Below are 13,354 nucleotides of genomic sequence, written 5' to 3' on the forward strand. Positions count from 1 at the left end.
TCAAAGGGACCCTTGGTCATATCGATTTGCAGCATATGAAAATGCTAAACTTTGAAATGGGCAAGAATACCTAGCCTCCACCAGGCCTTCCTACGGGCGTATAGATAGTAGAATTCGACAAAAAAGGGAATAATTGGCCAGTAGAGTCAGTCCACGATAAGGTTAATAATGTGCTTGCAAATGAAATTCTCTAGTGGCAAAACTCCCCTGGCAAATATTCTTCCTATAGCCGTCGTAGTTAGTCTAAGAGAGACTAAAGACGTACATGTTAGTGTCTACTAGACACTGTGTATGTCTTGCACTTTTGCAATATGGAGAAACTAGCTAACAACGCGTTATCTTTTTTACTCCATGATTGCTCGATGTTTTTTTTTTTACCAAGATCAGCACAGACTCAGAATCTGCTCGGAGGCGGTTGGGCGCGACTGAGACCTTGTTGCCCGTATTCTCCCGGCTTGCGCGAGTCGAACGAGTCCGTGATGAAGGACGGGCGGTCGAAGGGAGGGTAGTCGGCGGGCGGGATGTAGGGCACGCCCGCCGGCGCTCGGGACTGCTGCGGTGGTCGGTACGGGCGGGCGACGGGGTCGTACGAGACGGTAGAGTAGCCGTCGCTAGGGTAGCGGGCTCGCCTTGCACCTCTCACCGAACTTGCCACGGACTGTGGATAGTCGTCCTGAAACAAAACATCCGTTAAATCACCAATCAACTATCAAAAAGTTAATTAATCAAATACGTTTATAGCAGAATGCAGGAAAGATATAAAAGTAGCCATTTCTAGGCTGTGGAGGCAGTAGGTTATTACCCACTGTGTCTAGGGCACGGTATTGGAAGTTGGAGCCCATCCCTCTCCTTCCACCGTCTTTCACCTCCCCAACCGAAGTCAGGTACCCATTTTTACACCTGGGTGGAGTGAGGAAAGTCAGGAATGTCAGGAATCAAACCCGAATTGGCGAGTGGCTAGGGTAGCGGACATGAGGTCGAGAGGTCACAGGTTCGATTCCCGGCAGCCCCGGACAGACGTTGTGTCATTGGGAAAGGCACGATTTTCCTCGCTCCACTGAGGTGTAAAAATGGGTACCCGACTTCGGTTGGGGAGGTACAAGGCGGTGGAAGAAGAGAGAAAGGCTCCGCCTTCCAATGCTATTCCCTAGACATAGTGGATAACAAACCATTCGGCCTCAAAAAGGCTATGATATGGGACTGTCTTTAGCTTTACATCAAGAGATTTTCTCACCTCTTGAGGATACCGAGGGGCCGTTTCATTGTCGTCTGCGGGTGCCGAAAAGTCGTGGAACGGGGAGTAGACTTCGCTGGGCGATCTGGGTGCCGTAGCAAACGCGCTGGGTTCCTCCCTCACTATTTCTGGATCGTCCCTCAAAGCCTGGGAGCTCTTCCGCCTCAGAGATCGGTTGTAGTCTTCTCTTGTTGGAGCTTCACCTCCGAGAGGCGGTCGCATGTCGTCGGCTTCTTCCTGAGACTCGCTTCGGGTGTTCGGGCGGCGGTCGTAGTCTTCGTACGACGTCTGCTGTTGGTACGCCGTCCGTCGCTCCTTCGACGTCTTTCCTCCGACGTAGGGATTGGTCTAGAAGGAAACAAGGCAATCAGAGATGGCGGACTTCACCCCTTTGACGTATATCAGAAACAGTATAGTAAGAGAGAGACATGCAGACACACAGACGAGCCAAAAAAATCAAGGGGGTATACATGCATATTCTAGCATACATGTTTTGTTGAAAATTCTACCTTTCTTTTGATCGATACACTTCTGTACGAAGACTTTGTAGAATGGAAAATGTTTTAGCTACAAAAGATATACCACCTTTTTAGCTAAAGAAACAAAAATGAAAGAAAATAGATCGAAAATAAAGGTCGAAACGTGTGTAACAAGAGGAACTAAAATTACTATGAATAGATAAAACAATAAGTTTACGCGAATCGTCTGTTTTATCCGAGAAAATTGAAGTGCATAAAGAAAGCCAGTAAGCAGCATGTAAAGAAATGCAGCAGATAAAAAAGTCCCCAAAAGTTGCAAAAATGTACCTCGCTCTCCCGCAGCTCATCTTCCCACAGTGTAGACGGGTAGAGATTGTCTACAACGTCACCCCAATTGTACCCAGACTATGCAGAACAGAGCACAAGCAACAAGCGGAACATGTTTAAGCAGCAAGCTAGCAAGAAGCTACTACATTTTAAGTCAACACTTATAATTCCGCAAGGAACTCCAATATTGCCACATAAAATCGTGTTATCGAGACCTTCTCAAGAATGCCTTGAACACCTGAATATCTGAATACCTCAGGGATTACTGATGCTGCATTAGTAGATCTCTTTAAATTTGTTTAAAAGGGGTCAGGGTTTAGTCATTCGTTCGTTCAGAACCTTGTAGTGTCCAGTTGCACACAGGGCAGCAAGTTTTCTTGCTGTTTCAGTAGCGGGGTATATCTTTTTACAGGGAGGGGTTGCTAGCCCTTCTCCGGCCCTTTTAACGTTCTCGAGTCACCTCCTCGAACACGGGACCTCCGTTTTACGTCCATTCCGAAAGCTGGGTGCAGCGCCAACCGAGATGACCTTCCCAGGGTTGAACCGGGGTCTCTCAGATAGTATCTAATTGGAACCAGGAGCTCAACTGTGAGGCTGTTACCAGTTGAGCTATAGGGACATCCCTCTACTTTGATATAAGGTACCCGGCGGAATAATATGAGTTGGCGCTAAAAAGCAAGAAGCTAAAGTAAAGTTTAAAAGCCACGCAAAGATTTCTTAGCCTGAGTACCATCCTCCGCAGTGACCGCTGGCTCAATGCTTGCTAACCACGGATAGCAATTGCAAGGGACAAGCTTTGAGCCAGCGGTCACTACGGAGGATGGTACTCAGGCTAAAGATCTGTACGTCCTTCTTTCTACACACCATGCCGAGGTGTTCTAAGCTTGAGAATTGCGTGTCCAAGAAAAGCAGAAATTGCAAATGCAAAGGCATGGCGATTTCTAGTTCTTTGGTGGATTTGCGGGCCTATTTTACCTGCACGTAATCCTGGTAGCTGGCCCAACCGGGGCCTCCACCTTTGGACGAAGACATCTCCTTGATGAAGTAGATAACGCAAAGGATGGCCCAGATCTACGTGAAGAAAGAACGGGAAGAATGTGATAAACGCAATACAACTGTGATGACTGTAAAGGTAGAGACATGTCAACATTATGATAACTTCAATCATTCAAACATAGAATTAAGCCTTCATAATTTTACAGTTTGATGGGTTTATCATCAACAACTTTCTGTGAAACGAATGGATTATGGGATCTCAAATAATGGATTTATCTAAAAGGATATGTTAAGTTAACACCAAGTACCTCGTTGGTAAACAATAAGTCTTAATCATGACGATGCATACATCTTTCGGTTGCTGTTCTAACATTTCAAAACGTTTATACGGTTTGATTCTTTCCAAAGATGGCAATTTAGTTTGACTTTGCTGTTCTATCAAAGATCATAAATCTTACACTGCCATCCACTTATTTATTGCCTGGGTGCCTTTAGTTCTTAGTTGGTTAAAGAATTAGTAGGATGACGCCCAGGCGGCTAATTCATTTATGATGGCTAGCACAAAACTTTAAAAAATAATTGATACAATGATACATTGACTACTTTGATGAAGGTTAGACGTCCAGGTAATAAGATGCGCCAAAAATAGTTACTCAAGCAATAGTTACTTCATTAACATATCTATTCAGAGGTTTGGTATATAGTAGAGTGGATTCATTCCTCAAGCTAACCGACATCTTTCACACCGCAGTCGTCCCTCAGTAAGACATCTGAAGCCGCATAGTTCCTGTGTAGAACTTTTATTCAGTCTAGTATTCAGAGTTTTGGTATAAAACCTAGTTCTACCAGATCTTTCTTTAGTCACTGACGAAAGACAGCGGATGCTGTCTGGAACGTCTGACTGTTTCAAAGTTTTATCCAGTTGCTTGAGTAACTATTTTTGACGATACATTGACTACTTTATTCAGACATCTTGTAAAAGGACATTATTTAAAATCCTCCCACACCATAATTGATGTATAGGGCGGTGCCCATCCCCGTTTCATAGCCCTGGGCAATCACTGCAGCAGGGGGCTAGTCCACTGGCAGTAGAGTGTGTTTAACTTCCATACTGTTTCATAAGTATGTACCATTTTTATAAAGTCTTTGGTATGACTCAATGCGCCTCTTGTCCAGACGTGTCCTAACCCGGGGCTTGAACCTGGGCCTTCTGGTCCAAGTAATTTGAACCAGATGTGGCAAGTACCAGAAGCGAAGACCACTACACCACAGGGACACTGCCTGTAAGATGACATACCTTGAAGAATATGAGTAGTCCCCTGACGGCGTAGCTGATGAGGTACCCCGCCCACAGGTCCTTGGTGAGGGACAGGGGGCTGAACTGGTACGCTGTGATGCCCTGGTGGAGGCAAAATACGATATAGTTACTTCTTCATATTCCCAAATTAAATTTGCACTGAAAAGGGGAACATATGGGAAATATCGATTTATTCTATTGTATATTTATTAAGTTAGGTTGACTGTTTTGTTTCAATGCTAATGAAAGATGCATTTTACATGGCAGCAGTAAATTACTGTACTGGGTAGCAGTCAAAGTGTGTGTGTGTGTATGTGTGTGTGTGTGTGTGTGTGTGTGTTTGTGTTTGTGCGTTTCAACAGTGTGTGTTTGTTCGTGTGTATTTATGTGTGTCTGTGTGTATGTAATTGCTTGTCTGCCTGTGTGTTTGAGTGTTTGTGTGTGTTCTCAGAAAATACTTACGTTAGTATCAAATGGAATGTACACTTATATAATATGCTATCATTCCTAACTAACTCATTCTAGAGCACTCACCTGGTTCCAGTGTAGAATGTACATAGCTATCTGTGCGGAAATCTCTGCAAGAATTTCTACGATGACCGCAAAAATCCATGGATACATCGGCCACTTCTTTAGCTGTGGGCATATGAAAAAGAACACAATAATTACATAATTTATGTTTTTTAAATTTCTGTCAATCTATATCTATCGCTGATCATGGATCATGAGTATCAATTAGATCAAATGGCTAAACGTATATCTGAAGGATACTGCTTATTCGACAGATCAGCTGCAAACAGTGTGCATTTTCTAGAATCGGAGATTCGTTGTAGATAAGCGACAATTTTTACAATAGAACTTGTCTGTGTAGCACGGGTAAACTCTCACCGCCCAAAACTCTACGGATTCCCTCTCCACACCGTGGAATTGTGATTTAGCCAGGATAACAGCAGAATGTGCAAAGGTATCTTACAGCAACAATTCTCTGTAACACTCACCGTGCAGACTCCGACGAAGAGAAGACACGAACAGAGCACAACAAGGCCGTGAGCGGCGAGTTCCACGTACACGGTGATCAAGGAGTCGTCCAAAACTGCACAAGAAAAAAGAATCAAGTATCCATGAAACACACGAGGCGAGTAACACAGTCTCCTGGCTCCCGGGAATCGAACCCGCAAAACTAAAAGGTCCGACCCAGTTAGATTCGTCAGGAAGAGGCGCTTGAATCACACGGTGACATCCATACACATTTGTCAAATGCGACTGGAACTGAATAGCCCCCCTCTCACTGCACCTGCGGCACGCTGGCGGCGTCCCTGCGTCCGAAACTGGATTTGTGTTACCCTTGACTTTATAATGGAAATATCATTCAAACCGTACAAGTATGACCAAAAAGACAACAAAACACACAAAGCTTAAAAAAGACACGTTTTTTTGTCGATAAAATTCGTCCACAGCGACGCCGCCAGCGTGCCGTGGGTCCAGTGAGAGGGGGGGGGGGGCTTAATCTTTACCATTGGATAAGGTGAATGGGTGACAGTGTAGTACCTTTTTGTGTTTTTGTATCCGTCGACGACACCACCTGTTTCTGCTCCACCAGACCCATATACTGTAGGAAGTCCACGGCGAAGTACGCTCCAGCCACTAACTGTGGGTTGGAAAAAAGTCAAACGTAATCAATTTTCTTCAACTGTAGAATATAAATGAGAACCTCATGCACTTGCGTCATTTAATCTGTACACTTGAAAAACTGTCACGGCGAAACCGGCCGTGGTACTAGGCTGAATAAAATTTCTAAACGAAAACTATGCGGCTCCAGATCATGATGTCTTACTGAGGGATGACTGCGGTGTGAAAGATGTCGGTTAGCTTGAGGAATGAATCCACTCTACTTCAAACTACAAATTTCAACAACTAATTAACCATGTACTCTTACTTCCATTAACATTAATCCACCGGGTTACATGAATCCGCCACTTTGAAAACTGTGGGTCTGAGAGGTCTCTAGTGTAGCACCCCAGGTATGCACATGCAGTTTAGACATGCAGAAGTGCATTATATTGGGGAACGTTGGGTTGGAGATCTGTTTGGATGTATATTTTCAGGGTGGCGGAATTATGTACCCAGGTTATGTTAGTAGATGTTATATATCTGCTATCATTTCAAGCTATGGTGCTTTATAGTAGCAAATTGATTGTTCAAGCATGTTTGTAAACAATCATTAGTCGCCAACAACAACTTTTGAAGTTCTGTAATGTTTTTGTAGCTTTCCGAAAACGTTAGAAAGAGGACTGAAATTAAACTGACATTAGCACGCTATCGTTGCGTATAACCCTGTACAATAAATAAATGAATGAATGTACAACTGCTCCTCGTCTTTACACAGTAAAGAAAGAAAATCATGTCACTATGGGCCATATAATACATGTAAGACACCTCATTACGTAAGTTGATAATTCACATCTCATTATCATGCCCAACAAAACATTGCCACCAAAACGAGTGATGTCATAACTTTTCTCTATGACGTCACCACAGTTCCGTTGCCATGGTTCTACCTGTCAATCAGTGACACCTCATGTGACCCTTATGACATTTAGTTTTCACACCTACTGCACACGTACAAATGGCACTTTTACTGTGGTCGGTTACCATGGCAATGTTGAAGACAATGTGCGTAAACAAGCCGATACTTGTTCCCCTTTATTAAAGGCGTTTTCCACTTGTCTTGTTTAGTTAATGTTAGATTTGGGGTGAACGCAACCACAATGGGTTGTGAAGTCATCTTTGAAGAACTGGTAAATGCAGAATATTGTTTTGTTGAAAGAAACAAAAATACATGAACGTAGAAAAGAGCTGCTGTTTTCAAGATTGATTTGAAGTGTTGATTATAATCTTTTTTGTCCATAATTGGTGTCAAATAATTGTGGAATCAGATCTAGTTTTGTGTTCGTAGTTAATAATTGAATGAGAAACACTTCTTGTAACTATCATGCTTCGTTGTGACATGCTCTTAGCCCAGTTGGACAAAAATGTGCAATAAAGGTCTTCATTCAATATTATACATTGGCAAAGATGTTCAAGCTTCTACTAGTTTTTTTACATTGTTACAAGGGCGAGGCAACGTTTAACGTTTAAAATGATGTGTAATCTAAGTGACATTTTCCCTTAGGGGTCATTGGAGCCAGTAGGGTGTGTACTACCGTTTTTGTATGTCAAGCCAGGATATATGTGTGTAGTTGATTTTATCTATGTTATGATTTCTAAATATTTTTCCGTAGCAAAAAATCAAACAAGGTTATAGTCACTATAGTTGTATTATGACATGCATATTCTCTAATTGGTATATGGATTGGTATATGGATATGGATTTATATCGTTAAGCTTCAAAAAGGACACGCCCTAAAGGTGTTAAAGATTAAGGTTTTGTACTGTTTTATGAGTTTGCATAAAGATCTAAAAGTTGTTTAAACATCTTGCCCTTTTCCCATTTGGTGACATACTTATACCCCCGAGTAGGCAAAGTCATAGAAATCAGACAAATGTTCTTGGATATCATAGTTTATTTATTGTTTCTATGGTTTGAATAACTTAGTTCAGATTTTGCTTTGTCTAGATTCACGGTCTGCATGATATTCTGTATTATTTCTGTCATGTTCTTTACCACTAGCCCAACTTTGAGGTGTGACCACTGCTTTGCATTGCTGGTATCATGGGTTCGTCATTTAAAATGGCAGGTAAAGGTAAAGGTACTCCCATAACCTTTTTGATGCCGTAGGGGCAGTGAGTTGTTATACATTGTGTCTTGGAAGAGCCCATCCCTCTCCCTTCACCGCCCATGATCTATACCTTAATCGAAGTCATGTACCCATTTCTACACCTGGGTGGAGTGATGAAAGTTCTGTAAAGTATCTTAATTTCCCAAGGACACAACTTCTAGCCAGGAACGCAAGGAATTGAACCGGTGACTTCTCGGTTTCGTGTCCGCTAGCATAGCCACCCTGCCATTCAAAATTCACCTTATTCCAAAAGCCATGAGGCTCAATCTGCTATGATTTTCAGTTATCGATCCACAAAAGAACCGAGGTTTGCTTTTCATCAACCACATTAATTGTCTTACGTTGATGAAGCTTACTCTTCAAGCAGAGCAGGGGTTCCGGCTGGATTTTGACGTGATTTTAGGCGTTTTTGTCGGGCTTTCTGCTTTGTCATCTTTTTTTGTGTCTAGCCAACCCAAAAAGATGACTTGAGGATGTCTAAGCTTCAGTTGGGTTGGCTAGACAAAAAAAAAAAGATGATATAGTAGAAAGCCCGACAAAAACGCCTAAAAATATGTCAAAAACCAGCCGAAATCCATGCTCTGCTTGGAGAGTAGATGAAGCTTAGACATCCTCAAGCAACTGGATAAAACATATCAATTCAGAGTTTTGGTATAAAACGCGGTTCTCCAGTTCTTCCTATTAGTCACTGACGAAAGACAGCGGATGCTGTCTGAAACGTCTGACTGTTTCTTGACAATTTCATCCAGTTGCTTGAGTAACTGTCATTTGTTTCATTGTCTCAGAGTGTGTGTGACTTATTGCGGAGTAATTGTTAAACTCACCAGGGTGAAGGTGCCACTGATGAGTGTTCCCCTCTTCAGGTCGCAGCACCCTCCGCACGAATTCATCTTCATGGTGCTCTCTCACAAAATAGTCCCTCGTCTTGAGAAGAACTTGAACTTTTGACTCTTGTCCAACTGTCGAGAATAACTCTAAGGAATCCACTGTTATTATAGAACGGCCCCCTTTCCTAACACTGAATAGCTAGCAGGCTCTCGTGCAAGTGTCTTTGTCTGCATCAAACAGACAATCTAGCTTCAGGCGACAGAAGACTGCGATGAAGGTCTCCGAACTGTTGAAGACGGAGATTATACTTAGTACATGTTGTATCATGAAAACAGCCTAAGTACAGAAAATCTCGTAACGTCTTTTTAGAACTATAGATATACAGACTTAAGTATATACCTGTACAATGATGTCAACACAGTAAGAGCAAGGTGTGTGTGTATATCACTATAACTACGGTTAAAATAGTTTCTAACACCTTAATATTCTCTTATGCATTCACCTATTTGCACACTTATAGGATTGTTTACTCGTAGAAGATAAACATAAACACAAACAAAATTTACATTTCGTTCAGAATATAATTTACTGTGTTACGGGGCAGATTTCTTCCCAATTTTTAATTGCGCTGTGTCTTATTCTTAAGACAAGCACAATACAGACCACATGCTTTCACTGAAAGTTGTCTTCCCCCTTTCTTATACAACACTGTTCACGACTTTTACACAGCGCTGGGCTCCACTACAAGACGTGAGAATATATATATTAACGATGTAAACAAACGCATTCATGCTTACCTTAGTTTGGGTGTAGCCCCGACTTCTCTATATACACTAAAGGTACAGACTACACCTGTGCAACAGATATTTTTCAGCCATCCGCCAGGAATCGTCAGTCGAACATCTCCTAAAACCACTGCGTCCGTCCGCAAGATCCGAACCGTTCCCTACTCCGTTGCCACAAAGTTATTGCGCGGTTGGGGAATACAAATCGGTAGCTTATTGTGATTTTATACAACTTGTGTCAGAGAGAGTGTTGTCCCGGTGTTGCTGTAGGTTTTGTGACCACACCCAGAGGAACCAGTCAGACGACTTGTTCTCTCTCAACCCGTGCTGACGTCTGACCTTTGTCCTCAGGCATCGCCAAACTACATGTAACTCTCCCGCCAAAATGTGACGACACAAATTTTGGACGAATGTGGCTCAGAAAAACTCAGAGTTTAGCCATATTTTTGTGTGGACTGGAAAAAAAGAGAGGAAATTTGCCAAAATAGAGGACTGCGCACTCATCTGCTAGAATAGTCCCTAATTTGGCCAATTTGTACTATTTTTTTAATTCACAAAAAGATCTGACAGAGGCTACAAAAACCAAACATGTAAACATGGTGTTGGAATTGAAGATAATCCATGAAACAAATTGTGTGAAACTACCCTTCTAATCATTTCATTTGGCGTTGTTTTTGGTGGTGGTAACATATTATTCAGGCCATTGTTGAATTTATTTATCTATCTATGGACAGAATGTAAGATAGAAAAAATAGGTCAATTATTTCACGGTAATTTTGAGACGCAATTTATTTTCAGGTGCACGTTTCGAAAATTGTCTAACTATTATCCGTTGTTAAGTTAAGAAGATATCAATCGAAGATTTGTTAGCTGTTACACAAATATTTGGGCAATGAAACAAGAATGGTAATGAAATTAAAAAAGCCGGGAAAGAAAGAGTTAATGATGAAAACAACATGCCCTTATTTAGCTATGGCTTCAATGTATGCCAACCAAAACATGTCAAGAACAGAACATGCAATAACAGCCTGCAGTTTCCATGGAAATCGCGTGGGGTCGAGAATTGAAGACATCCTTCGTTTTGCCAATGTACAACAGAAGCAGGAAGCATTAAAGAATGGCATATTTCTGGCAAACAGCTAACGTTGGTTCATAAAAAACTAAAGGGGCCTAAGAGTTAAAACGTATTTTACAGAATTCATACGAATTTTGAGGAATTCGTACAAATTGTGAAAGAATTGATACGATCCACTACTAAAAAGCACACGAATTTCATCGAATTCATACGATCCATTAACGTTACTAAGAAACATACGGATATCATTCGTTGTACGGAATGCATACGATCCTTACTATTAGTAGAACTCGTATGGATTCAGACAAATATGTATGCTTCTTAGTGGTAGATCGTATGAATTTGGTCAAATTCGTATACTAGTCATTGATACTGAGGCATCTCTGAGTTCTTTTCAGATGATTTCTATACAGGTGTTAGAATTCGGATTGTTTGAAAATCAGCTTCCGTTTTTCGTGGCGTTTCTACGCGTTTTTCTCTGGTACGTTTTCCAAATGGTCACCTTGGCTCACGCCATCACGCAAAAAAAAGAACAGCCAAAACTTACTAATGTTTGAATTTTACTGTTGCCGTACCTAGCAGTATTCTAACATCACCACATAATCTTTTAAGCTTCCCTGAAATTAGAAAAATGAAATTTGAAAGATTAAATGTCTACACGCTGATCCCTCTTATCTTTGTCTCCTTCTTAGTGGGAGGGGGGCGGCAATTCGTATGTCATTAGCGGCATCAGCTACTGATCTTGTTGAACGATATCTGTGCCTGTGCATGCGGAGATAGCAAGTGACCGAAATAGATTTGGAATATCTCTTGAAATTATCTTCAAGGTCCGGCCATATCTAAGTTTGTAGCTCTTTTCTTCGTCTGAAATCCTCCCTAACAGATCAGTGCCCTAAGCCCCCCTCCCCCTCCTAGGATTGTGTTCACAGTTCTTATCCTTATGGATACCGTATCAGTAGCGAGTATGACGATTTTGTGACGCACTTTTCTTAGTAAATGTACGTTAGAGTTGCTAGCGCGTCAGATATTCAAAATAGAAGAAATGTAGCAGTACTAGTATTTAACTGGGATTTCTGAAAGAAAAGTCTAACTTCTTTCAACTAATTGAAAGACTGCAGTTATATTTGAACGGCTATTTTACGTTTCAATGAAAAGTTTCTGGTCATTTTGCAAGAAATATGTTATCGACCTTTTTTTTCGCACATCATTTTCACATAAGAAACAAACTTTGTTTGTTAACGCTCTGCCTCTGTAAAGATGCTGCTGCTGCTGCTGCTGATGATGATATTTATAAATATGATGATGATGATGATATTGTCGATGATAATGATAAATGCTGCTGCTGCTGCTGCTGCTGATATTGATAAATATGATGCTGATATGATATTGTCGATGATAATGATAATGCTGCTGCTGCTACTGCTGCTGCTGATGATATTGAAGATGCTGATGATAAATACGATGATGTTGTTGATGATGATGGTGATGATGATGATTCTGCTGCTGCTGCTGCTGCTGCTGCTGATGTTGATGCTGATGCTGTTGATGCTGATGATATTAAAGATGTTGACGATGATGATGCTGACGATGAAGAAGATCATGATAATAATGATGATGAAATAAAACGTTTTGCACGGGGCATTATGCAAAGCAACTTCGGGATGTTATCCTCTCTAAAATTTATTCCAGCAACATTTATCATTGCACAAGATAACTTATTGATGTTTTCTCGTGCAGTTCGTTGACTTTTTCAGCGTGCTGTCCCAGATATTTGACATTACGACCAACTTACCAGTTGGATCTATGTCTGAGATATCGTCATATTTGAAAGTCGATATTGTTTACTGATACTGTTATGAGACACAAACAACGCATTTGGAAAGAGTATAGCGTTCTACAAAGAATGACGACTATTTAACTAGATACTTTTGAAAGCGAGCCTAGAAATGGTCACTCGATACGATATCCTCAATATCTTATACTGTAATTATTGTTTCTTTCACTGTAAGTTTATGTTCACTGTTTTCACGGTCACCTCTGTACACTGAACGTATCATCACAGTAAAAAATAACTGTTGTTATTATTCATGATTCCTTCACACATCCGTTCTGTAAATCACTTGCCACCACCGTGAAGTTAAAGTTCAGTGAAAATGTCAATTTTCTTTACACCGTGGAATTTTGCTACCGTGAAGATAAAGTGAATTACTGTACCTTTTCCGTGTGAATCTTGTTTAACGTACTCACTTCGCACATGTCACTATTCAAACACTCAGCCTTCAAACCTATCGACTATGCTCAGAGTTAAACCTTTCGCTGCCCCCACTTTAGCGTTGTCTCTGATCTGCTAAGTTTGGGAATTGCAGCATTCTTACGCTCGCTTTACGCCTGGCTTACGAATATCTCAGAAAGTGGTGAAATGACATTTGTATTCGCGAAAAATACGATTAGCGCGTGGTGTGTACAGCTGTGCCTCCTATTTCGTTACAGCACGATATGCATCTTCTCCTGAATCACCTATAAATAAAAACAGAGCGGTTGTCTTGATGTAGTA

The 13,354-nt window shown here is 41.3% G+C and overlaps 1 protein-coding gene across 2 annotated transcripts; it reads right to left on the bottom strand.

Moving 5' to 3' along the window:
- Nucleotides 1–234: 234 nt before the first annotated feature.
- Nucleotides 235–10,049, bottom strand: LOC136447309 (uncharacterized). 2 transcript variants are annotated; one of them, XM_066446063.1, is made up of 10 exons: nucleotides 9,738–10,049; nucleotides 8,937–9,226; nucleotides 5,882–5,981; nucleotides 5,332–5,426; nucleotides 4,868–4,969; nucleotides 4,334–4,435; nucleotides 3,016–3,111; nucleotides 2,041–2,118; nucleotides 1,235–1,582; nucleotides 235–673 (listed from the first exon to the last, which is right to left on the bottom strand). In XM_066446063.1, the coding sequence occupies exons 2-10, from the start codon at nucleotides 9,006–9,008 to the stop codon at nucleotides 395–397; spliced, it is 1,272 nt and encodes a 423-aa protein (XP_066302160.1). In that variant the 5' UTR covers nucleotides 9,009–9,226; nucleotides 9,738–10,049; the 3' UTR covers nucleotides 235–394. The 2 variants fall into 2 exon arrangements, with proteins under 2 accessions (XP_066302160.1, XP_066302161.1); XM_066446064.1 differs by lacking the exon at nucleotides 2,041–2,118 and having other exon boundaries at nucleotides 236–673; nucleotides 9,738–10,048.
- Nucleotides 10,050–13,354: the final 3,305 nt, after the last annotated feature.

Source organism: Branchiostoma lanceolatum, chromosome 13, assembly GCF_035083965.1.
Source record: "Branchiostoma lanceolatum isolate klBraLanc5 chromosome 13, klBraLanc5.hap2, whole genome shotgun sequence".
Taxonomy (NCBI): domain Eukaryota; kingdom Metazoa; phylum Chordata; class Leptocardii; order Amphioxiformes; family Branchiostomatidae; genus Branchiostoma; species Branchiostoma lanceolatum.